The 26,687-nt window shown below is 39.5% G+C and overlaps 2 protein-coding genes across 7 annotated transcripts in view; both read left to right on the top strand.

The window, feature by feature from the left end:
• The first annotated feature begins 1,115 nt into the window (after positions 1–1,115).
• slc25a36a (solute carrier family 25 member 36a) lies at positions 1,116–23,446 on the top strand. Its single transcript, XM_026148940.1, has 7 exons — positions 1,116–1,545; positions 3,855–4,019; positions 6,054–6,131; positions 11,897–11,997; positions 16,742–16,808; positions 16,927–17,216; positions 20,339–23,446. The coding sequence occupies exons 1-7, from the start codon at positions 1,505–1,507 to the stop codon at positions 20,530–20,532; spliced, it is 936 nt and encodes a 311-aa protein (XP_026004725.1). The 5' UTR covers positions 1,116–1,504; the 3' UTR covers positions 20,533–23,446.
• A 2,290-nt stretch (positions 23,447–25,736) lies between these two features.
• LOC113009911 (SPRY domain-containing SOCS box protein 4-like) overlaps positions 25,737–26,687 on the top strand; it is an 87,616-nt gene continuing 86,665 nt past the window's right edge. For 2 of the 6 annotated variants that reach the window (XM_026148566.1, XM_026148559.1), the window contains exon 1: positions 25,737–25,987. The gene's annotated coding sequence lies outside the window, so the exon portion shown is untranslated. The other 4 variants (XM_026148565.1, XM_026148557.1, XM_026148558.1 and 1 more) reach the window with 3 other exon arrangements.

Here is a 26,687-nt window from a genome sequence, read left to right as displayed (position 1 = left end):
CTCTCTGCAATTTTTGGCATTCCTCCCAACTTGAACTTATCTGGCCCCCTCAAACAGGCCCAAGCCTTTACCACTTTACTAGCTCGGAGGCTTGTTCTGTTGAAGTGGAAGCTTCCCCACCCCCCAACTCATGATCATTGGGTGAGAGATGTACTCTTTAACTTAAAGTTGGAAAAACTTAGATTCTCTCTAAAAGGTTCTATTTTAACAATTTAACAAAATCTGGAAATCATTTCTCTTGCTGGTGGACACCATTACTTTACTTCCTGAGTCTGAAGTGAACTGAGCGAAGCCACATTATAATGTTTTGGTTTTTTTTTAAATCTCATTTATACCTTATCTATTTGTTTTTCTTTTTGTTTTGTTTGGTCCCTTCTCTGCTTTTGTTTTCTCTGTTTTTGCTTTGTTTGTTTTTGTTTGTTTGTTTGTCTTTTTGCGGGGCGGGGGGGGGGGGGGGGTTGTTGTTGTTGTTGTTTTTTGGGGGTTATGCTTGTTATGTGTATGGGTCCTGAGATGTTGTTTTTTTGTGTGTGTGTGTGTGTGGGCAGAGACTGGTTCTCTGCAGTGTCTTGTCTAGTGTGGACCTGGTAGGGGGAGAATTTGGGTTGGGGGGTTGGAGGGTATAATGGACATACAACTGTTCTGAAATCAAGAGTGACTTTGCTGTTGCTAACTTTGTATGTCATTGTTGAAATCAATAAAACAAAGTTGGAATAATACACTGAACAATAATAAAGTATAGCTACCTTGGTATCATTGGTGTAGGACCCTCCATTACTATATATGGATATATATGGTATTAAACATTATTGTAAAATTATTTGCATGTAGGTTGTCTGGTGGGTTTCTATGCTGATAATTGTGTTTGTCTGTCATATTTTGGTCTAGTGTCTGACTTTGAAGAGGTTCAATGAGACAAAAGCAGATACGTCTGAAATGTTTAGAGCACAAACTGTGAAAACGATCTCTTTTGGATGGCTGCACTTCAGCAACACGCAGTCCAGATTCATTCAGTGTTGAGCATGTGAACAGTGCATGATCAAGGCGGAGACAATGTGACGTTAAGTGCAGGGTGGCCAATGGCAGCGTGTGCTTCCAGCCTATGGTCGTACAGTACATACTATGAGCTCTGCCTCCTTCTTCCTCTTGGTGCAGCGATGAAAGGAGATGAGACCGCGGATGTGCTATAAAACCGTTTGTTAGACCTGAGATATTTTACCGCCAGCAAGAAGCCTGGTGAGCCCGCACCTCCCCGCTGTTTTTGTCGAAGATAGAAAATATCTGCGTCAGAGGGGGACCTGAGTTAGCTGAGGGAGAGGGAGAGGGGGGTTTGTCGGCCCGCTGCAGTCTGAATCACCGGAGACTCGCCCCACCGCTGGTTAGTCGTCGACGTCGTTTGTCTGTGGACTTGCGCATCCTCTCAGAGGCAAAGAGCACCGGGAGGGGACGGGGGAAAGAGCCGTTTTTTGACTACCCTGCGCTGCTTGGCAGGGTATGCTAAAGAATGACCCAAAGGGACACACTGGTTCATTTGTTCGCTGGAGGGTAAGCCACATCAGTTTCCCCTATCAATGTTACCTAATTTGAAATATATATTTTGAAACATGACCCCCGTCTGCTTTATCTAGCTAACTCGCCATTTATTTTTTATTTTTTAAGGCAGCGCGTGCGTGCCCTTCCAACCTTGGCGGTTGTGCGTACGCGACTGTCAAAAACGGTTCTAGTTGAACTTCCGGTTAACCTGTAAAATATGACCAGTGTCGCTGGAAAGCATTCATGTGAATGTGCCAGAAAGCGCATTCGAGCTCGTTATTCCCAGACAGCACAGAGCAGCTTGCCTCTTATTTCATCGTCCTTTAAATGCCGGCTGTTTCTGCACAAGTGAGAGCCTTTTATTTTGATGACAAGTGGAATTCATTTCCGGGCTCGTTGTAGCTTTCTCTGAATGACTTGACCAAATGCATCTGCAACAACAGCCATTGACGCTTATTTTTCTGCTGCTATTTTGTAATTTAAGAAGTAGTTGCATAATGCTCACCTATGTGGATCCAATTAAATTATTTCTTTATTGTATTCCCAAATGAAATGAACATTTACATCTAATCCATACTGAGACCCCCCCCCCCCCCCCACACACACACACACACAATTTTTCTGTCGGTTCAGTTAAAGCATTAGATTACAGTCTTGCAGATATCCATCTAATCAAAAAAGGCTTAATTAAATGTAAAAAATAAAACACTTTGAAGTTTGTGTTGCGTAACTACTGGCTCTGGGTGGAAGTATGGTTTAAAGAGAAACTTACTGGTGAAATTTAATTTCTCTGCTGCTTTTCATTATGTAACAGAGCATTTGAATTTTGTAGTTCAAATCTTAAAGTTGAAGCTCACATGGTAGTAAAGCAATCCTTCTGATTCATAGTTGTGTAAAGAGGCCTGACAACCAGTTCATTAAGGACAATGAAAGCACAAATGTGACATTTAAGTGGATTGGCCCAGTATAGATTTTTGTTTTAATCCATTGTCTTTAGTTTTAGTTCACTTGTTAATTTTTTTTAATCTTCCCATTTAGTCTGTGACTTTCAGAATGGGTGATCCCACCATGCCACAGCACTTCTTTATGTCTCTTGTTATTGCTTTTAAATCTGAGAACTACCCAAGAGACTTTGAATCAGCTTTACCCGAAAACTTGAGCTGGAGGCCTCAGCCTAGTGCTGCCTCCCACAGCCTCGCATTAGAGAGGCACACATGCAACAGCCAGTGTTGCTGAGAAAGTAGGCCAAGGGTCACCGCTGCCTCTGAGCATGAATGTGGGTTGGTCTTTTGAAAGGTAAATATAGCTGGTGCTGCTCAAAAGAGACGGCAGCAAGAGGAATTCATTGCCAGGATGTCAACATATACTACCACACTGCCATGGCTTCTGTAACCTTTAGCCGAGTTCTATAACTTGCAACTGCAATCACCAGGAAGCACTTTTCAGCTGTGCGGTGGTTTGGTTTTGAAGCTTTGTCTATATGTGGAAAGCACTGAGCCTTTGGTGAATGCAGAGGGGATCAACAAAAATGACACTATAGCGTATGAATTATCAAATAATACACTAATTTATATCACATGAGATTTTTCCTGGTTTTGTGTGCACATAAACACGCTTTATCCCCATGGTTAGTGCAAAAAGGTCTCTGTAAATTAATTAATTTCAAACCCATTTGATGACTAAAAATAGGCTAAGTTTGACTAAATTAAACCTCACACTAAAAAACATAGTGTTTATTTAAATACTTTGAGAGGCCTGGTGATTTTCCTTTGGGGGAAGGCCAAAACCTGTTTGGTGGGTGCCAAAAATGTTTGTATGATGGAAAAAACAGTCGTGATGCAGTTATATTTGCACACCTTGATGTGTTATGATATAAAGTGGATATACGTTTTTTGTATTTGTGACCAACTTGGTTTTTGTTTATGTTTATCAAGTGAGCTAAACAACGATCTAATTTGATGACTTCTTATTCTGGGCTTCTCAGGTGGCAAAACTCAGCAAATGAGCTGCGGTCAGTTTCTTCTGAAATGAATCATGAAACCAGCTGTTTGTTTTCATATGTCAGTATCTTGGATATCACAAAACCAGGTCACGGTGTGTGTATGTGCCCATGCTCACAGATAATTTGGGAACAACAGATTGTGTTTCTGTTGATTAGTGTTTCAAGTGACTCGGCTTATGTCAGTATAACTTGATTTTTGCTGTTTTTGTTGTTTTGTTTTTGGGGGGGACATATTTGGTGCCACAGCAAACTTTTTTCCTGGTCTTGCTTCTGTTCTATTTTGTCACTTTTTTCTCAATACTTGCTGCTTCTTTACTAGATGCGGTGGTACAGTGGGCGCCATTTTAACTTGTCCTCTGGAAGTGGTGAAGACCAGGCTGCAGTCCTCTTCCGTTACACTCTACGTCTCTGAGGTTCAGCTCAGCACAGTCAACGGAGCCAGTGTTGCCCGTGTTTCCCCGCCGGGGCCTCTGCACTGCCTCAAGTAAGGAGAAAGATTAGCTGTGCCTAATTGATATCCACTGAAATTAACATTATAAACAGTTATGATGTGGCTTCAATGTTGTCTTTTCTTGGTTTAAGTATTATTTTGTCCATTAGCTGGCTGCTTACATTTAAAAGGTCTGTGTGTGCATCTCATATTATTGTAACTTTAATGTAATGAGTTATTTTCTTCTAATAAAATGACTCCTTACTGGAACGTTGCATCACTGCAATAACAAACAAAACTATGAAATGGCTCAGAAACACTGATAACAGATTTTTCTTGTTGCACAGTTCCTTTAATATGTGCACTGTAAGTTGCAAACTGATGTCAAGTTGCTCCAAATTGAAAATATTTTCTTCAGGAATGCTTGGGCTTTCCTGGGGAGTGAGTTTATTTGGATTGCCAATGCACTTCTTTTTCTTTCTTATTTTAATAGATGTTATTGTTGTTATTAGTGCCTTTTTTGTTTTTTGGTGGATTGTTTGTTTGTTTATTTTAGAGAGCAACTTTAACCAGACAAGAAGATAAACATTTTGGTTTCAGTGGTTATTTTCTTTGACATCTGTAGACAAAATCAATAATTTAAACCTCATGTTGACCTTATAGCTCTTTTGTTGTTTTTGATACTTTCTCTCTGAAACTTATGTAAGATATCCACAAAGAATGGTTCATGTTTTTTAGGTGTTTTTTTGTTTTGTTTTTTTTCTTCAATATAAATGTAAGTCATCTTGTCATTGGGCAGAGTGGAATTTTGTCAGAAAGATGAAGTAAGAGTGAGAGTAGAGGGGAACTCAGCATTTGCTTAGAACCTGCTGAAAGCTGATGTGGCTACTTGTAATGACCATTAACCACTGCAGGATTAGCAAGTAAATATTCAGCTTGCCTTTATAAATATGGACCTCTATTATTGTACCCTGGCAAGCTGCTATACAAGAGCATGTCAGAGAGCATGTCACTCTTACATAATGCATAAGTGTGTGGATGTGTGTGGAATTTTCCACTGCTGAATGGTGCCGTTAGTTATTTTGTAAATACCTTTATATTTGACAAGCCTCTTATGTTTGGTTCTGTATCACAGGAATATAAAATGCTTTTTATATTTAGAGTATTTATAATTGGCAGGCTACACAGGCAACATGCTGATCTTGCACTTTTGCAGTTCCCTAGGTTTTGTTTTGTCACTAGTGGGGTTAGCTATAACGTTCTTTAACAATGAGCCTAAAAATTGATTTGTTCTGACAGTAGGTCTGGGATGTTAGTCTGCTGTCAGGCAGTGCTCCTGTCAGGATTTTGTTTAATAACAGTTGACTAAGAGATTGCAGCTCATGTGGACATTGTTTTGGGCTCTGTGTCGGTGTTGTGGCAACATAAGTCAACTTCTTGTGTTGTCTTCAAAATAAGCAGCATCTTGCAGCAGAAGTACAGCAACACTATTTCATGGTACAGAGTGGAGAAGGATGAAAGCACGAACTGCAGCATAGCTAATGAGGGGGGTGGGAGGACACACGTCAAAGTGGGTCAACGTGCAGTGTGGTGCATGCCAAGATCCCTTTTAGGGTGGAGGACACCTTCACTCCAAATCACGTGTGTTGTCTGGTTTTAGACCCATTTCTTTCTAGAGGATGTGCCATTTGCTATAAATAATGAAGAATCAGATAACATAATGATTAATAATGAAATAATAAAATGAGGAAATCACATAAGTGGGGCAGAAAGGCAAAGTCTATAAATAGAATTATTTTTAGCTAATTAACTTCTTCCAGTAGGATGTCTTTTTTTTTTTTCTTATTGCTGGATTTTTTTATTTTTATTTTTTTTGAACATGTTTAAATTAACTTCATGAAACAAATCTGCTTAATCTGATTTGTGGTAATTATGAATTTACAACTGTTATTAAATGTGAAAACAATTTAGATTACGAGTTATCTTTAAACCATTCACTGTATAATATGCTCCAGTGTTTAAATAATGTACATGTTGTGTTTTGACTATAAAGTGAAATATTTCCTCATATTTTTGCTCTTTTGACAGGTTAATTCTAGAGAGAGAGGGACCCCGTTCACTCTTCAGAGGACTGGGTCCTAACCTTGTAGGTGTGGCACCTTCCAGGTATGTGCAGTATTATCTGCAATAATGTGGGAGTGTTGTGTGTTAAAACTGCTTTACGATTTCTTTAGGAATAACACAGAAACAGAGCCCAAAGTAAGGGAAATAACCTTCACTTCCATATCTTGCGTGTCATAACATCATGAATGAGTAATTCATTTTTATTTATTTATTTTTTTTTGCGTAAGAAGCAGTTAGCTAGCAGCAGTATCATCCGCACTAGCACTGCCCTGCTATCGGGTTAAAGGCATGCCTGTGTAATTTATTTTGACATGTTTAATCAAACTCTATGAGACAATGTTTCTGGGGGAAAGTCTTCAGGCTGTATTATGGGCAGCAGCTGAGCTGTTAAATTTAACTCCTGTGTGCTGTCTTATTTACTGCTGAAATACAGATAGTAAGTGCCTCAATCTGTCTACTGAGAATGGGTTGCCTGTCAACCAGTAGTATTAGTAGCGTCACATATACTTCAGGCCGATGTTGTTCTTCATCAGCATCACATAAATTCAAAAGTCTCAGAATCCAAAAGACAAATAAGGTTTTTTTGATTTTTGTTGATTTATTAAAACGTTACAGTGTTATCAGCCATAACAAACTCATTATGACCAAGTCAAAAACTGAAGTACAACTTTGTTCAAAATGATGTATTGAAATATCATTCAACAGCAGTCATTTTTCTTTAAAGATTTCTTTTTAGTATTTGCAGACTTTATTTGACAGTACAGTGTAGAGGAGACACAAAAGCAAAGAGAGAATGGGGCAATGACACACAGGAAATAGTCTGGAGTGGACTCCAACCTGAGCCACTGCAGTGCCCTTCAGCATATTTCCCCTGGTTGTTCAGGTGAGCTGTAGTGTTGCCCAGTTGTGTGAACATTATATACAGTGACCTGATATTTATTTATTTATTTTATTCAGGCTTGCATTTTACACAGTGTAAAACAGCTCATATAAAATCTGCAGCCTTTATAACAAATAGTGAATGAACAGGCTCAGGCTGAAGTGGCACTTGGATATGCCTGGCCTATGTTGTTATCAGTAAAGCTGCCCTCATTTCCAAGTAGAAGAAGAAAACGACAACAAACAAACCACAATGTTCTCAAATATAACCCTCAAACTAGGGCTGGGCCATATTATACCGTTCACGGTAATACCGGTATAATGTTAGGCAACGATAGGAAAATGAAATATCGCGATAGAATGGGAATAAAACGCGCATGCGCAGTGCCTTTGTTTTCATACGCACATGGCCGATTGTTGAGTGAAACAGATGAACCAGAATTGGTTTGTAAAAATGGTGGAACTGGTTTGGTGTTTGTCTGTCAGATACACAACAAAGCACATTTTTTGCAGAACATGCAAGCGGCCGTCGTTATTGTCATATTTGTCGGACTAAGATGCTCTTAAATCTGGGAGTAATCTGGGTCCTAAACTCCGTATTTTCAGGTCAAACAACACTGCAGCATCACTTAGAGTTAAAAACTGTCTAAATTCTTTCATCTTTAATAAAACGATCAGCATTGCTGCTTTACCAGGCGTAACTATAAAGTTTAACTTCCAGGCATCCATGAAAACAAAAGTTATTACATTTAACGGAGTTAGAAGTTAGCAGGAAGCTAGCGGAAGTTAGCTCGCTCGTTTCGCTAGTTACCTAAGCATGATATAGCACGTTCTGACGGAGAGATTTCTGAAAAAAATCAAACGTACAGCTCTGCTATCACTTCCAACATAAATGAAGACAGGAAACTAAACAGCAGTGACGTTTGTAGGGTTACTGAAGTTGGGCTAGCTGGTATATAATGATGTGCTACGTGATCGCTAGCGACACAGCTATGTTAGCATAACATAAACAGTGAAGCTGGAGGACGAACACTAACACTTTTCCACTTATAAAAGTTAACGTGAAGGTTCTTCATGGTTAGAGACAAATGCAATCGCATGGCAGGGTGCTGTAAACGGACCAAACTTCAGTCAGGAGAACAACTGAGATAATCCATCCACAATACGAGGTTAGTCATTAATATACTGCAACAACATGGGAATAGAGCAGCTGCCAGAGAATTCAACATTAATGAATCAATGGTACAGAAGTGGAGGAAGCAAGAAGAATGAGTTTAATAAAGTTTGATTTATCTGACTGCTTTGTTTCGCTTAATGTGCCTTATAATCCTGTGTACCTTATGGTCCGAAAAATGCGTACTGCACACTGCAGTTTAATGTTGTAAAGCACCTCTTTTTAACTTCAGTGGATATTATACATGGTTATGCTCAGGATATGTCAGCCCATTTCTACTGGAAATGCCTTTTGGTTAAACTTTCAGCAAGGAATTTGCATTTGCACTGTTACATTTTTATAAAGCTTTAATGTACATAAAAACCAGCTTCTTGTTTAAGTGAAAATAAATGGAAGGTTGTCTTTTTGCGCTAGTAATATTGTGGAGTTGTATTTTGTCTCGCATCAATTATATCGTCGGTTATATCGTTGTCGCAAATTTTCAAATATATATCGTGATAAATATTTTTGGCCATATCGCCCTGCTCTACCTCAAACATATTTGTAGAGCATTTGTTTTAATGCAAGAAATTACTTGGGCAATTTTATTGCTTTAAGCATTAAATAAATAAACAGAATAATTAAAATACATAATGTGGGACCTTAGACACTGTGGTTAAGTGTGATCATAGTAACCAGACTTTGCTCTTTTACTGTAACAGAACTGTTGAATTTATTCTCATTTAAGTCAATCCTCAATGTTCCACACAGTAAGAAAAGTAAGGAAGTATAAATGAAGAATGAATTATGTTGCAGGGCATTAGAAATTAATACATCACTTGTTTTATAAAGAATTACTGACCACTTTGAAATGTAATATAATCAGTGTGTTGTTTCCATGTTAATTTGTGATCAGTCACATTATGTAGAAAGTTGGCTTCATCAACCTTGGATCTTTAGTTTCATATGTTCTACAGTTTGTTCTATTTGCTTAAACCACAAAGTCTTAACACATTCAGGCTTAAATACAATAACACAAAGGAGCAGTGGGATTAATTGTGCATGCATAATATGCTCTCAAAAAAACTCTCAAAAGTAGCATTCAGATTTACGTATTCTGTCCTCACAGATGTTAGATGAATGTTACCTTCTGTTTTGTTATAGTTGACTAAAACTACGGAAATAAAACTAGACTGAATGAGAACTGAAGTGGTTTGAGTGCTCATAGAGCGAACTAAAATGGACTAAAACATACAGAATGTACCTTTTTTATTTTTAGGCTTTAAAAATGTGGTCACATTCGTCAACACAACTGGTCTCATGAGGCTTTGGCGCCTCTATTTATTGAGACTTGGAATGCCTACACAACTTTAAATTAGCTGCTTGAACAAAGTGTTGTTTATGTTGTGCTGACATTTTGCTCCTGACCCTTCACATTATTGGTTTTAAGGAAACTAAATGCAAATAAATAAACAGCAAATAAAAACTAAAGCTACATATTTTTAGTCGATATAAACAGAAACATGAAAACCTAGAAACTAACTGAAAAAAGCAATACGAAAAACTCAAAATGGACAAAAAGTAAAAAAGCTATTCATCAAATATGACATTATAATTACTCTAGCATCAGATTTATGTTACTGAGGTATTTGTGGTCCTATGAATACAAGTGCTGATGCACATGGATGCAAGGTGCTCATTACCTGTGTATATAAATGCACACTGTACGTATGCTGAGCTCGAGCTGCTTCTCCTTATAAGGGTTCGTTTGACTGAAATGTTGCAATTTAATAAGTATGTAAGCAGTAAGTGAGACAAAGTACAGGACTGTAATTCAGTTGCTTTCACACTGAGGAATGTCTGAAATAATGGAAGACCAGGAATGTGCATGTAAACTTCTCTCAATCACAGCAGCAGCACAATGGAAATCTGTGCTTCAAATCTGTGCGGAAATGAGAAGGTTCCCTAATTCTTAGCTTATCTGCCCTAACGTCTGGATGCAGTCAATCAAATTCCCGTGAAGCAGCAGCAGCAGACGCCGGCCAGCTGTTACGCTTTCATCATGTGACAGCCACTGCTGTTGTTAAAATGAGGTTTCTAAATTAAGGCAGTTGTGTTTATGTATAATCCCTCCCTGATCGTTCTACTTCTCTGTAGTTACTGCTGTGTCACCGCCGACGTCTTCTTCCTTTTCTGGTTAGTTTTACGTATCGTCTGTGTCATGATTTCATGATACTCTTTCTCTTCTCGTGGGTCTTTCACTCTTTGTCTGCCCTTTAGGTCCATCCAGTGCATCTGTGTCTGTCAGTCCTGTGTTGTTGTACTGAAATGGCTGGCCATGACAGCTATAGGAAGTAGTGCTATAGGAGGATGTTATCACATAAGAGGTGAACCTGATGAACTCGCTGGCAAATTATGTGGTTTTCCACTGCTTTATAGACAGGATATGACAACAGGAAACATGGTGGTTAATAGTTAACCCATATATAAAAATAAATTAAAAAAACTACCTCAAGAAACCATTTTTAGGGTTCCACTGCTTTGTGTTTTGTGGGAATAAAGAATAGCTTTTAGCTAATTTTATTCACTTTGTTTTCATTCATAACCATTAATGTAGAGAAGCATATTAGGATGCATTTTAAAACAAATTACATTGGCTGTAACGTGGTGAAATGTTAGTATAAATAATTTAAAATGGATTTATGAGCTGCTCTCATTATTCAGAGCAGCCAGATTCATTAGTGCTCACAGTACAAACAATACACTGATCAAAATGCCACCATTAGTGTCCGACAAAATAATTGTATATGCAGAATTGTAACAAGCGACTTTAGTATAATTGAATGAAACATCTTATTACTTTATTTATCAGCAGGCGGAGGTGTGAACTCCAGCGCTGTTGTCTGCTGTGATATTTACGAAACGACACTCTGATGTTGCAAAGCCTCTGACACTCAACAGTCCACCGGGCATGCTGCTGGCGTTCATTAACAACACACTCGACCCGATTTCTACACAGCTTGCACCACGAAAATCTCTCTTTGCTCGTGAGCTGCATACATGCTTTCAGAGCCAATCATATCATTCGTCTGCAGAGCAGCGTGATTACATTTTGCATGCATGCTCTCAAATCCAGAACGAGGGCTGAGAGCAGAGGTCACGGAGTTTAATTCCAGTCAGTGTTGATTAAATCCTATGATTTCATTTATAGAAGAGCAGCTAGAATCATGGGAGGAAAAATCTGTTTCTAAAGCATGACATTTGTGCATGTGCACACTAGAGAGGCACGTATTTATCAGCCGAACATCAGTACTGATGTGTATTTGACTTGTTGGCTGTTATTGGCCTGTCAGCAAATAAAATAAGAAATGCCATTTACCGACAGCAGTGGCCATTATGCGCCTTTTTGTTCTGTGGTTTTATGTGCGAGAACTAGCTTCACAAATGTGTATAATGACATTTTAAATGGAGCACAAGAATTTAAAACACCGATTTTATTTATAGTGTTGTATAGTTTTAAAATTAGCTGAATTTACTGCATGTTCCCCATGTTCAGTTTGGGCAGTATTTAATTTTGTGCAACTGAAATGATGTGTTTGTACTTAATATAGCTAACTTGTTAATCATTTACACATTAAATAGCTCTGCAGGTACAGTCACAGCTAGTATGCTTTTGTTTTATATTTACTCCCTGGACACGTCATTAACTTCTTTCCTTTCCTGAGTCTTTTAGTAATTAAAGTTCTCTCTCTCTTCCGTTTTAATCGTCACACAGGGCGATATACTTTGCGGCCTACTCGACAGCCAAGGAGAAGCTTAATGGAGTGCTGGAGCCAGACTCTACCCAGGTGCATATGGTGTCGGCTGGGATGGCAGGTAATGATTGCTCCTTCCCCTCCCCCTTTCTGTCTGTCTGTCTTTTTTATCTGCCTGTCTGACTGTTTGTCAGTCTGCCTGGGCAGTGTTTCTTACTGATGGGTTTTATTTATAAAAAGAAAAGAAAAAAGAATTATTTAGTTTTTCTCTATCAGACGACTTTCATTATTTTTTTATTTTGTACAATTTAAGTATCCCAGACACCACCCTTCCCCCAGACCTGACGCATGCTAAAGCTAACTGATAATGTCTGTTTTTAAGTCGGCATTACTTAGCTATTTCTTGTATAGAAATATTAATATAAACAATCATTGATTTATCAGAAAGCACAATTTAAGCCTCTTGGGATCGAAATAACCTTGATTATTGTGTATGTCGCGATGAGTTATTCATGTCTTAAATACTGCAGTTTCTACAATATTTCAGAGTTCATCCTCTACTTTAAGGGGACCTTGAATCTGTAAGAGGTGAAAGGTTCTTATCACATCTTTTATTACATATCAGCTTCTTTGCAAACAATCCTTTCTGTAACTAAACTGGGCCGATAATGCAGTATCTTATCTCTCCATGGTAGCCTTGATAGTCCCCGAATAGTTGAGGAGACAAATCCTGATATCAGCAGTGCCAGAATTTCATGTACCCATACCAGATGAAACATTTCAGGCTGCAATTCCCTAACTGCTGATCTGTATTTGGTTTTATCTGTTATACAAAAGAGAAAAATGTTACGGTCCTCAAAGTTTGGGTTGTGCTTTCCTCTTCTCTTAGCCCCGCTGTCCCTCATGTACTTCGTTAAAGTTTTTTGTTTTGAATCCCCTCCTCGCCCTTTTTTCCTCTTTTTTTTGTTTTCTGTTTTTTAAATTCTTTAATTTTGAGGCCTCTCCAGAGGACACTGTAAATGGTTTAACATCCCAGTTGTTACTTAAACAGTGTGGTCTGGGCCCCCCTCCCCTTTGCTCTGTGTGTGTATAGAGAAGAGAACACGGCCCCCAAAGGTCAACCGGGGCCCCTGGCACTCGGGCGGACACGTCAGGTAGCACCCCATTTCTTTACACTGGTATGATGAAAACCATGGTGATTTTTCTAATTAAATTCATAATGGTTATTCATTTTTAATGGTATTAGCATTGCTTACAGCAGGTGTTTGCTGCTGGTGTGTAGTTTTAGATTCATGATGAAGTTTATTATTCCTTAATCTTAACACACACCTCCCCCTCCCCTTTTAACGTGTTTCATCAATACATTAAAGCTAAAGTAATGACAGTTTTTGTTGTCAGCACAAACGAAATGCTAACCTTGTCACTGCCACAGAAGGCTGCACTCGGTGTGTTTTTCATTTTGTGTTTTGTCATCATTCATCAACACTGAGTGCTTCAGTCATTTCTTTCCAAGGAGAACTGGACTGATGGTATTTTCACATTTCACGTGTTTACTTGTTAAATTAGTTGAATTTCCTGAAGACAGTTAATTGCCTTAGCAGTTTAACCCCATCAGTATTGGCACCACTTAAAGATAAATTCATTATTGTGGATAAAATGCAGTGAAAACATACACATGTAAGTGATAAAACGGGAACACATCAACACACATAGAAAGAGATGGACCTTGGTGTTTAGTCTTTTTCATACTTATAACAGTTGCATAAATTTCTCTTGTAAATCTCAAAGAAATGCAGGTAAGGATATAAATACAGTCTGACTGTTACCACGCAAGTGCTTAAAAACTAGCTTTAAAAATTTCAGATGTTTTAATGTGGACAAATTGTTGTGTCACTACACAAATGTTTTGCTATGATACTAAACGTATCCCTCTCTCGCTTTTTCATCTTTATTGTCTCTAAGATTATCAGTGCTTATCAGTAATAGATTTAATGCGGTGGTCAATGCCAAAACCTCAGGGACAGTTAATTGATACTGATGCTGTGAATTCGTGCTCAGTTTTATAAACTAACTTTGTGAAGTCGATGTCTTTTATAGCTTCACTGCTCCTGCAATGGGAACTTTTTGTATGGATTCAAATCCCATTTCTTTACTTAAGCTATTTTAACATATGAACTCATATGATCTGCTTCATAAGCACTCTCACTACTGTAATTCTTAGTGTGGTCTACCTGATATTTGTGGGAGTCGACTGTGATATTTTTGTTCTACAAAACTTCACGGCTGCAGTGCATGTGTGGAAGAACAGCTTTAGACTTCAGCAGTTAATCTAAAGCATGCTGCTGTCCCTGAATGTAGGTCAAACCCCTCAGGAAAAATTGCACAGGGATTATTTGAGTATTGAAGGATCATAATATACAACATGCGGCAGCGTTTCCATGTGCCTGGTGGCCTGCTGAGCCCAAGAACACACTTTTTGTTTTTAAATTTACATAAAATATAATCATTATTATGTTGTTAGAAATTTAACACTTGAACAAATAGTCAAATATTGTGAGTTGATACAGTTTTAGACTAAAGATTAACTGCTCTGTGTCATTGAAGTAAATGGTGACTTAATGCACTCCCGCTGGTATAGCATGCGCCGTTTCCTCATCGAGGTAAAAGCTGGAAATAAAGTCCTGGTGGTCTTTCTCCTGTCACCCATATTCATGCACACATTCTGCGTTGTGGTTGAAATATCGAGTGTATTATGCTAGCACACCACATCTGTAAGTTAAGGATTGTCCTTTTGATTTCCATCCATTATTTCATTGTCATCAGTCACTTCATTCTTATCACATATTCATACAAAGTTTCTTCATTCTCTTTATCCCTGTCACATAAAGTGTTTGAGTCTGTTACACTGAACGGCAAGGTTAGCATTTCCACCGGCCTCTTTTATTTTCAGACAAGGAGTTTAGGTTAAAAACTGATATTGGCTCAATGGTTATAAGGAATACCTCTCCAGTTTATTTTTTTTATGTCTTTGTGTTCTTGTGATTTTTAGCTTGCTCTCATGAGATAGAGCTGGAGGCTTGGATTGGTTTGGGCCTCTGATTAGTCGTCTTCTTTACTGCAAAAAGTGGGGATAAAGTAAAAGTAATAAAAATGTAACACAAATTAAAGCAGTTTAAAGATGGGTAAATTATACGGGTTGGGGCACAGAGTTGGGATCATAGTTTGGTGAAAGATGGGGGGTGGTATGAGTCCTTCACCCCCCATCTCTTCTCCATCTACTTCAGAAAGTGGGTTGATGTGGGTGGTTGGTGGGATTTGGGGTGGATGTGACTGCTGCTTGTGTGTGACTGTGGTACAGAAAAGCCTGTGTCTATTTTAGGGCTTTACTGTAAAGCTTTCACCCCTGCGTGATTGGGTGGGACATCCCCGCCATCTGAGCCCCCCATATCTGCAGGCTACTAGCTGCAGCGGGGAGGAGCTGGAGGAGCTTTGCCCCTCCCTCGTGAGTACACGCCATAGAAGCTACTTCATTCTACTTCCTCCTTTTTTTCTTCTTCCTCCTTTTGTTCTCCTCTTCTCTTCAACAGACCTGTGTAATCCTTTCTTCTTCATGCAGTTGCCTTAACATAGGTCTCTGCTGCATCGATACACTAGACGTGACTGAGGTCTCTTCATAGCCTTGCCCTGGTCTTAGCTGTTTTCTGCAAAAGGCCATGTTTTACTTCTCACTGGTACATCCGTTTAGCACAGACTTTTAAAGAGACTTTGTGTCATTTCGTAATGATACAAAGTGCAGATTAATTAGCTTTATACTATACACAGCAAGCTTTGCTTTACTGTACATTATCTAGCATTTCTACTGATCAAGAATAGTTGCGATCAGTTACAAATTAAGCTAACATCTACCAAGTGTGTTGGCAGGCAGATAGTGAAACAGGGTTTACTCACCACGATTAAAAAGTAACGGTTACACTTTAGACTTCCTAGCAGTGACTTTCCACTAGTAAATAATTAAAGAATCTCCTTTAGACAACATTTTTCTTCACTATGCGGTAGTTGTGCTAGCTGTGCTAGTATATGGCCTACAACCTGTCTGTAGTGTCCAGTCAAGTTAACCACTGGTTCATATTAGAATAAATATAAAGAACGTGTGTTTTTAGGGACCAAGACTAAATGAGCATTGCTAACCATTGTAGAAAATCTAGAGACTAATCAAAGCTAAGGGTCAAACCTATTGTGTTGTGATGTTTATTTCTGTATGGGTAGATTTGTTTGTAAACACTGATTAAGGTGATGTGTGTAATGCTATGTTAATAAAAACGTTTGAGGATAAGTTCTAATTACAAACTCTTATTCATTTATCAGCCACATGTAAAGGCCTAAAATGAGTTTGCTGCTTGCCTACATTTGCTGCTGTTTGCAGTTAGTTTTTATCCAGATCCATACATAAAAAAAATATCTAGACAGTCATAGCTGAAAGCTGCTGCCTTCATGCACTGTTATCTGAGATCTTTTACTTCAAAAGGAGAACTGTTTACCTGTTGTTTATATACACTTGAGTAGCATTTCATATGAAGAGGATCAATAAGTTAACAGATTAGATGTTTTTTGTGTCTGTAACTCAAAATATTTTTAAAAAATTCAGATTTAATTGTTATACTGTTGTCTGAATTAATGATATCGATGTATTTTACGTAAGACTTGTAATGAGATTCATTTAAACACCTCAGCCAGTTGATCCTGTTTCCTGAAGTGCTTTCTCACTGTATTTGTACCGTGTAGCTTAATCTAGTTTATTTTAATGTGTTCTTACAATGAGTGTCTCTGCCTGTGTCTGAACCTCTGACCTCTTCTAAATTTGCCAGGGTTCACCGCCATCACAGCCACCAATCCCATCTGGCTGATTAAAACCCGTCTGCAGCTGGACTCCAGGTGAGGAGGATTTTTCTGATAAGTGTAAAAATGATGGAAAAATGCGTTGTTAAACTAATGAGAGTAAATTATTCTAAAAGTTATTTAATTTTAATTGAAAGTGTCTGTGTGATGGCAGGAATCGTGGCGAGCGGCGTATGAGTGCTTTTGAGTGCATACGACGAGTGTACCAGATGGATGGCTTACGAGGTTTCTACAGAGGTATGTCAGCCTCATACGCTGGCATCTCTGAGACTGTTATCCATTTTGTCATCTATGAAACTATCAAGCGAAAATGGCTTGAGTACAAGGCTCAGGCCAGCATGGACGAAGAGGAGGAATCTGTCAAAGATGCCTCTGACTTTGTGGGGATGATGCTTGCAGCTGCCACCTCCAAGACCTGTGCCACCTCCATCGCCTATCCTCATGGTAATCTTCTCACTCACTTTCATATGTTGTAGTCAAAGGATAAAGGTCTTAATATTTAATACTTCTATTGTACCCTTCCTCATACTAGCTGTGTCCCAAAACATAGGCTGCATCCTCCTGAGGCCGCAATTGTAGACCAATTATGTCACAGCGACGCAACGAAGGCTGTCCCAATTCGTAGACTCCTCCGAATGCGGCCGACAAATGCGTCCTCCTTTTCCCCAGATTTGAAGGATGGGTCGGCTGTATCCTTCGTTCATCGCGCAGCCCAGCCAGTTCCAGTTTCCAAATATGGCGGCAGCTACTTAGTTTTAATATTACTCTTATTACTCTTTCTGGGTCACAAAATAAACTTTTAACATATTTTCAGGCGAGAATGTAGCTGTGTAAACCTCAAATATCTGCTTGGTTTATCAAGACATCACATATTTGCAAAAGTGCTCTGACATTTTTGGAGACCTCTGTTACCCACCAGATCGATAGCTAGCCAGGGGTTAAATAAAACTTATAAAAACGTATAAACTTTATTAATCCCTCGGGTGGGTTCCTCTGGAGTTTTCACACAGCTGAATAAACAAACAAACAGAAAACTGATTAAACAGAAGTATGAGATGGTCAAGAATTTACGGCAGTGCCCTGTTATATTTTAGATAGCAAGGAGCAGACGGCTGAGTGTATTAAACTCCACCGAGACAGCGGTGACACAAATCTGAAGGCTAGACCGTCCTATTTCACAGCCTCCGAAGGATGTGACCTAGGTTTTGGGACACAGCTACTGTTTGTGGTTCAGCCTTAAGAATATTTATTCCCAGCAAAGAAGTAATCTTTACAAATGGATCCCGAGGGCAGACTTTTAGTTCAGTAAATTTCAGCACTTACAACTGAGGCGGATGTGTAAATAACAAATGCATAAAGTTAATTATCTATTTATGTTTTTAGTTCTTTTATTTTAAATAGTTTCCAGTTGTTGGAACCAAAATAAGAACCCTGTTTTTAACATGCTGTAAATTAAACATGCAGTCTGTACCATTACTCAAACAGGGGGCAAAAGCTGTGGTCACTGGGAATTATTTTCAGTCTTGGACTAATATTGGATGGTTATATACAGTGGGGCAAAAAAGTATTTAGTCAGCCACCGATTGTGCAAGTTCCCCCACCTAAAATGATGACAGAGGTCAGTAATTTGCACCAGAGGTACACTTCAACTGTGAGAGACAGAATGTGAAAAAAAATCCATGAATCCACATGGTAGGATTTGTAAAGAATTTATTCGTAAATCAGGGTGGAAAATAAGTATTTGGTCAATAACAAAAATACAACTCAATACTTTGTAACATAACCTTTGTTGGCAATAACAGAGGTCAAACGTTTACTATAGGTCTTTACCAGGTTTGCACACACAGTAGCTGGTATTTTGGCCCATTCCTCCATGCAGATCTTCTCGAGAGCAGTGATGTTTTGGGGCTGTCGCCGAGCAACACGGACTTTCAACTCCCGCCACAGATTTTCTATGGGGTTGAGGTCTGGAGACTGGCTAGGCCACTCCAGGACTTTCAAATGCTTCTTACGGAGCCACTCCTTTGTTGCCCGGGCGGTGTGTTTTGGATCATTGTCATGTTGGAAGACCCAGCCTCGTTTCATCTTCAAAGTTCTCACTGATGGAAGGAGGTTTTGGCTCAAAATCTCACGATACATGGCCCCATTCATTCTGTCCTTAACACGGATCAGTCGTCCTGTCCCCTTGGCAGAAAAACAGCCCCATAGCATGATGTTTCCACCCCCATGCTTCACAGTAGGTATGGTGTTCTTGGGATGCAACTCAGTATTCTTCTTCCTCCAAACACGACGAGTTGAGTTTATACCAAAAAGTTCTACTTTGGTTTCATCTGATCACATGACATTCTCCCAATCCTCTGCTGTATCATCCATGTGCTCTCTGGCAAACTTCAGATGAGCCTGGACATGCACTGGCTTCAGCAGCGAACACGTCTGGCACTGCGGGATTTGATTCCCTGCCGTTGTAGTGTGTTACTGATGGTGACCTTTGTTACTTTGGTCCCAGCTCTCTGCAGGTCATTCACCAGGTCCCCCCGTGTGGTTCTGGGATCTTTGCTCACCGTTCTCATGATCATTTTGACCCCACGGGATGAGATCTTGCGTGGAGCCCCAGATCGTGGGAGATTATCAGTGGTCTTGTATGTCTTCCATTTTCTGATGATTGCTCCCACAGTTGATTTTTTTCACACCAAGCTGCTTGCCTATTGTAGATTCACTCTTCCCAGTCTGGTGCAGGTCTACAATACTTTTCCTGGTGTCCTTCGAAAACTCTTTGGTCTTGGCCATGGCGGAGTTTGGAGTCTGACTGTTTGAGGCTGTGGACAGGTGTCTTTTATACAGATGATGAGTTCAAACAGGTGCCATTCATACAGGTAACGAGTGGGGGACAGAAAAGCTTCTTACAGAAGACGTTACAGGTCTGTGAGAGCCAGAGATTTTCCTTGTTTGAGGTGACCAAATACTTATTTTCCACCCTAATTTACGAATAAATTCTTTACAAATCCTACCATGTGAATTCATGGATTTTTTTTTTCACATTCTGTCTCTCACAGTTGAAGTGTACCTCTGGTGCAAATTACTGACCTCTGTCATCATTTTAAGTGGGGAACTTGCACAATCGGTGGCTGACTAAATACTTTTTTGCCCCACTGTACGGCACCAGGGACTCATTCAGAAAAAACATGTTATGCCAAAGCTGAGTGCAATGTTGTGGATTATTTATATTTTGTAATTGTTGCACAATAAACATGAAGCTCTATCGCAAAATGTAGAAATAAATATAAGGCTTTTCTGTACTTGGACAAGATTTAGACTGTAGTTAGTCTGATAACTGGTTTAGTTTTTTCTTGCCATTTGTTGGTACAAATGGAACATTATTAGTATTTTTAAAGGATAGGTGAAACGTATTAGATTGGAAATCATTAGTATCCTGTCTTAACTTTGGAGAAATTCAACTTGGTGTGTCTCATGAATGGGAAATTACACAACACTCAGAGGCAAAGCCTGACAGAGCCAGTAGCCAGTAGAATATGTAACTCAAGTTTCTTCTTCTTCTCTAATTGCAGAGGTGATCCGCACACGACTACGAGAGGAAGGCAGCAAGTACCGCTCCTTCTTCCACACTCTGCTCACAGTACCCAAGGAAGAGGGATACCGGGCGCTGTACCGCGGCCTAACCACTCATCTCGTCAGACAGATTCCCAACACGGCCATCATGATGTGCACATATGAGGTGGTGGTCTATCTACTTGGCTGTTAGCCTATCGTGAATGTCTCTGCTCTGTTTAAACATGGAGACCGTTAAGTGACTGAGAAAGATGACCTTTTGCTGGAAACAGTGGCTATGAAACGTCAAAATGAAGATTAAAGGAAACCCGAAGACACTCGTGTGGACCAGAAAATGACAAATGGAAAAAAGATGAAGAAAGAGACAGGACCATATCGGCATCATCCCCACCAGCTCCCTTTGTTAGACTGCTGAAACGGATATAGAGTAATGTTGGCAGAGGAGGTAACATGGCCAGAAGTGCGGAGGCACTGACAGGGAAGCCACAGAAACAGTTTGGCACCTTGTGTCAACTCAAAGTTTATGCAGTGTTCAGTGGACTTAACAGAAAGGATTTAGCTGGCATCCTTCTCTTTAGACAGAAGATAAACTTCTTTTTTTTTTAACTTTTGTAGAGATACCGTGGGAGGAGAGTGCTTGGAGGCAATTCAACTTGACAAGACAGATGGAAACTAAATATAGGTCACTTTGAGTAATCCAAAAATCTCTGTTTGGTATGTTTAGTCTGCACTTGCCTTAGTGCTGTGATACCCCGGTACGATTAACTGACTAGCAGCTGAGGCAGAATGTTAGAAGGAAAGTTCGTATGATGTAAAGACGTCCCCTGAGCCACACACTGTTGCACTACAGAGAGCGTGGCTTCAAGCATTCTCCTCCTATGTCCCCTAGAGGGCCTGAATCTCACACACAGCCATGCAGAAACTGTCCAAATACAATGAAACACAATGATGAGCTTGTGATAGTGACTGTCACTTGAGCACGTGACTGTGACACTAGTCAGTGTTGATGAAGACTATGTCAAAACGCTGGCCTCCATTCAGTGTTTTATTCCTCTGTGACGCAGTGCCTGGTGGTGACATGTTTTTGCTGAAGGTGGCCTTCACCGTTTCAGTGTCGCTTGTTTGTATCGTCGTTGTTCACAACTACCACCCAGCTGAAATTATTTAACTTGTTAGGGGCATGAAGCATGGGCAAAGGTATAAACACGATAAATCTGGGTGTTGATTGGGATCACTTTCTTTGAAATTGTGAGTTTTTAGTCTTAGGCGGTCTTACTAGTGCACTATTTGGTAAAAATTGAAATCCGATTGTTTCCAAGGCCAACTTTTGTCTCCGGTCACTGCTTAGGGCTTAAAAATCTTGGATAAAAACACGAGACCAACGTGTCCTGTTTCTGATGTGAAGCATGCAACGCAACAAAAGGTACCAAGTATCTTCTATTAGCGTTGCTACTTGAATATAATGTGACGGTTCGGGGAAATATTGGAGTCGGAGCAGAGTGATGGAGTTTTATCACCCCATAGCCTGTTTGTACGTGAGTGTGTCTTTATGTTTGTGTGTGTGTGTTTGAACAATTTACATGATCTGTGTGTCCGTGCATTTGCAGGCCTTTGCGCCTGCATGTATAATAAATAATAACTACTCCAGATCTCCCTCCACTAACTATTAATCCTGCAAGACACTGGTTTGGAGTACGGAGAATCTCCTTTATGATACTGGGAGCTTTCATTCCCACTTTCATTCCAGTGCTTGCTTCCAGTGGCTTCCAACCGACCCGATAACATGCACTTTTGTGGCCTTTTAGGCTTGTGCTTTGCATTTTTATTGTGTGGACAGGTTAAACTTGTACATTGTAAAGGAAAAAAAGTATTACTGTATATCAAAATGGTATTTTGCGCAACTGTTCCTAGAGCAGATCTATTGTACAGTTAAGAGTTGTCTGTAGTTGTGAAGGATGTCCACATGTTTGTAAATAATATAGATACTGTGTATGCATATCAAATTTTTTTCCTTTTTTCCCCCACCCTTAGACCCGTTTCTGATCATGCTGTAGTTTGCATTAGCAAATGATTGTTTTCATGGCTTTGACATGAATATTGATGTTGCTTGACTGATTTTTCTTGTGTTTGTGTGTTGCTGTAAGCTGTCGCGCTTACACGTAGTTTCCAAAAGCTGCTCAACCAATACAAAATGTAAGCATATGAGCCACAGTATTGTTTTGTCCTCCATCAAAGTGTTCCAGTTTGCAACGTTTGGATGTTTCTGTCATTTGGTCTGTTTACATTGTTTCGTACCTTCTATCAGATTTTGTTTGGTTCTCCTCAGTTTTTTTTTTTTTAAGAATATAAAAATGGAAGTTAATTTATTGTGAGCTTAAAAACTGGAATCATCTTTCTGTGATGGTACCATTGCTGCGTAGGATGATTACAAATTTTGTTACGGGAAAGGTTTATTGGTGAGACTGTGAAGTTGCCCGTTTAACTGACCACTTGAAGAGGTTCACGAAAAGATGACCTTTTGGTAAAATTTGGCACTTATTATCTTTCAAATTGTGTTTAAGCTTTAATCAGAATTTCCCTTGCATACAGAATTATGTCAAGTTTAACAAAGCACTGTGCTTTTCCCCAAAGTATTTTTCTCCAGTTAAAAGAAAAGAAAATCTAATAATTGATGCATTGTGTTCTTGAACACTCATTTCCCTCATTTGAGTTGCAGCATCATTTCAGAGGCAAACTGAAGTGTTGTAACTTGTTATTGATATTTAGTCTCCACTGAGTTGCAGCCCCTCCCCCTAATTAAACAAAACAAATCAAAACATGCTAACCAATTTTAACATCCCATGTTTTTCCTAAAAACACTAACTAGCTGTTTTTCTTCAGACAACTGGACAAACAGTGCAAACATTTACATTTTGTTACCTCTAATTTCAAAGGCTGAATGCAATTTATTGTCTCTAGCCTGTGTGCTCGGTCAGAATGCAGACTCAAGTTGGGTTTACTGAAAACCCAGCTTGAAGCTTGTTCTTTTCCAGTTCAGTCATGAAAATGTTTGTTTTTGTTTTTTAAAGCAAAATTAAATAAACATTCATTTGCAACTAAACCTGTATCTATTGTTTTGTTTTTTGTTAAATTTCTTGTACTAACTCCAAAAAGCATCTGTCGTGGGACGCTTTCATTCATGTGGATGTTTCTGTTGTCTTTGGATTATATTATCCTGGAACAACAGGTGATAGGTCAGAACTCTTTGGGCCTCTTGAAGGGGAAACTACATGATATTAGGCAGGTGATTATATGCACCACTTCAAAAATATTAGCTTAAAAATATTCCCATTCTTGTTTGAATGTCTTGTTTTGGGGGAGGGAAGGAAACGTGTTCAGTTTTGTAAACAAAAATATCTAATTAGCGAATCACATGGCAGCAAATTAATTCATTTAGGTATGTAGACATGATCAAGACTACCTGCTAAAGTTCAAACCGAGCATGCGAATGGAGAAGGAAGGTGATTTACATGATTTTGATCTGAGTATTTCAGAAACTACCGATCTACTAGGGTTTTCCTGCACACCCATCTCTCGGGTTCACAGAGAATTCTCTGGAAAAAGAAAATATCCAGTGAGTGGCGGTTCTCTGGAAGAAAATGCCTTGTTTGGTGTCAGAGGAGAATGGCCAGACTGCAGGGGGGGTAAAAATAACTCAAGCACTTTTTACCACCACTCCTGAAAACTGAGGCAATAGTTCACAAGGACTCATCAAAACTGGACGTTAGAGGATTGTAGAAAACATTCAGATGGCAGTGTAAGAATTTGGCAAAAAAAACAACAACAACAACATGAAAGTATGGATCAATCCTGCTTTGTATGGATGATTCTGGCTGTAATGTAATCGCATGTAAAGGTGTGGGGGATATTTTCTGGATGACTCAGGCTGTGCATTATTTAAACACCACAGCCTGAGTATTGTTACTGATCATGTCCATCCCTTTATGATCACATTGTACCCATGTGCTGGTGGCTGCAGGACCATGTCACAAAGTTCAGATCACCTCAAACTGGTTTCTGGGGAAAATAGATCAAAGTCTCCGAGGAATGTTTCCAGCGCCTTGTTGAATCTGTGCAATGAGGAATTAAGGGAGTCCAGTGCTAGCAAGGCGTACTCAATGAAGTGGTCGCTTTGTGTATAACTTTTATAGAAAAAGGATCATGAAGGCACTGGGGAATACTCCGTCAACTGTTTGCATTTACCTATTTTCACCGCCAGGGGGAGCTAAAGTTCTTCCGATGGAACTGATCAGCGCACCGTTCAGTTCTTTAATATTATATTTCTGTTTCATGTCATGAATAATATATAATTTAAGTGATTTAATCCCACAGTGTAAAATAAAAAGAACATAATCTCTTCTATCCATCATGCTGAGGTAGATTCGACTCCGCACATATCCTGACAAAAGTGTCTATAAAATGTACGTAAACGATGATTGAAATAATCCATCTTCGCACTCGCTGGTCGGAATAAAGAAAGGCCCAAAGACATTAGTTTCTATTGATTCGGTACCGTTTTTCTATTTGGGCTATTCAGCACAACTAGCACAATCACACGTGGCCCCTTTTTATGAGTGGATGCAGATCGATCAGCCCTCCTCTGATTTACTTACACAAAATAATGTGACTCGAAGTTACCGCAGCGGACCACATCACTTTTGCGGTGAAATATCTTAATTGACTTCCAGTTAACAGCCTGCTGACCTGTTTGTTAATAAACATTCAGATGGAAACCACAATACAAGAAATCACATGAACCATGGGGGTAGCGATGCCTTCACAAACAGTGAGAAATTTAGAGAATATGTTTGCAAATTCATCTGCAAAGACAGTGTGCTCCGGAGATTTCATAGCACATATATAATGCTTTTCACATTATGTGTCATATATGTATGTAAACTATATATACTACATTACAGTATAATACATATATTAAACGTGGATTAAGGTTTCACACAGTGAGTGTTTCTGGGTAAAGCTTCAGATTCTTTTTTCCTTTAGATATCACCATGTCATACAACCTGAAACTCACAAGGGGGCAGTTATTACGTGTAGGAACCAAGTGACTCACTTTTCTAAACGCTGAAGTGGCAGCAAGTATCCTCTTAAAGAGAGGAGCTCAAATGGCTTTAACGGCATTTGAAATTTCAGTACAAGTTCAGTTTACAGCCTGAGTGGCGTAATTATTTCGAAGGACACGTCACAGATACGATTTAAACTGTTTTTATAAGTGACACAATGAACTGTGTCAGTAGTGGGGTTTGCCATCGTTTATCATGTACTGCCACTTCGGGATTCCCACTTTACGAGCAGCTTTTGAAAGCACCATCTTGACCCAATCGCGACAAAGCAGAAAGCTGCGTTGTGGCTGAAGCGACCAATCGGCGCTCGTTCTGTGGAGTAAGCGGACTCTGGGTGCTTGGCTACCTTGATGTGTCGAGCTCCTGTTTACTACAACAAAGAAACCGTCGCTTAATCGCCAAAAACATTGGTAACAGCGCTGGAATAACGCTGTTGTCGTCAGCGGAGGAGGCGAGGTACTTCGTTTCTTCGTATCCCGCAGAGATTTCGCCCGGGAAAACTATCATTTGTGGACTGATTGAGGACAGGTCGGTGAGTGTTATCCCCGTGTATCCTGGACCGCCCGCAGGATTTGGGTTTCCTGCATGCGAGCAAAATGTGAGGTTTTTCTTTATTACGTGTCATCAGCTCTCTTTGTACTGTTGACTGATTGCACAAGTTTACGTAAAAGTACCACAATTTAAACTTATAGTCATTGCTGTAGTTCAGTCGTGTGATAAAGTTTCCTCTGTTGCTCCGCGGTGCAGTGACATCTCAGGGTGCATGAATTCACCTGAGTGTCCACATCTTGCCATCTCACCTCCTTTGACATCATCGCAGAGATGGAAAGAGTGACACAGATGATATCTGTGTTGCCTGTCTGTGTGTGACAGAGGGGGAGATTAGTGTAGGTCATTAAATGAGTACATGTACATGGTTGAAATGACAATAAAAGCCTCTTCACTTGACTTGACTTCACTTGACTTGAGTGATCAACATTTATATTAACGCAGTAGGTAATTGTTCCAAAATTCTATATATAACCCCCAACTTTGAAAACAGCCCAATAAAAATGCTGTTTTGATAGTGAATTTTAGGTGTCAGTTAGATTAATCCATCTTGTTAAAGTAACACCGCTTTTCCTCGCTGCACTCTGATTTATCTGTGTTTTCACACCTTGGCATTTATTAAGCTGGATAAGGTGACAAGGACATGGAAGATGGAGAGCAGATGGTGGGAGGGGAGGAG

This window comes from Astatotilapia calliptera, chromosome 18, assembly GCF_900246225.1.
Source record: "Astatotilapia calliptera chromosome 18, fAstCal1.2, whole genome shotgun sequence".
In the NCBI taxonomy this organism is placed as follows: Eukaryota; Metazoa; Chordata; class Actinopteri; order Cichliformes; family Cichlidae; genus Astatotilapia; species Astatotilapia calliptera.
The sequence above is the reverse complement of the archived record's forward strand: the minus strand, read 5'-3'. Positions and strand labels throughout refer to the sequence as shown.

Coding starts and splice junctions, on each gene's coding strand:
- slc25a36a (XM_026148940.1), top strand. CDS start 1,505: ATGACCCAAAGGGACACACTGGTTCATTTGTTCGCTGGAGG. Junction 1,546..3,854: donor GTTCATTTGTTCGCTGGAGG/GTAAGCCACATC, acceptor CTTCTTTACTAG/ATGCGGTGGTACAGTGGGCG. Junction 17,217..20,338: donor CTCCATCGCCTATCCTCATG/GTAATCTTCTCA, acceptor CTCTAATTGCAG/AGGTGATCCGCACACGACTA.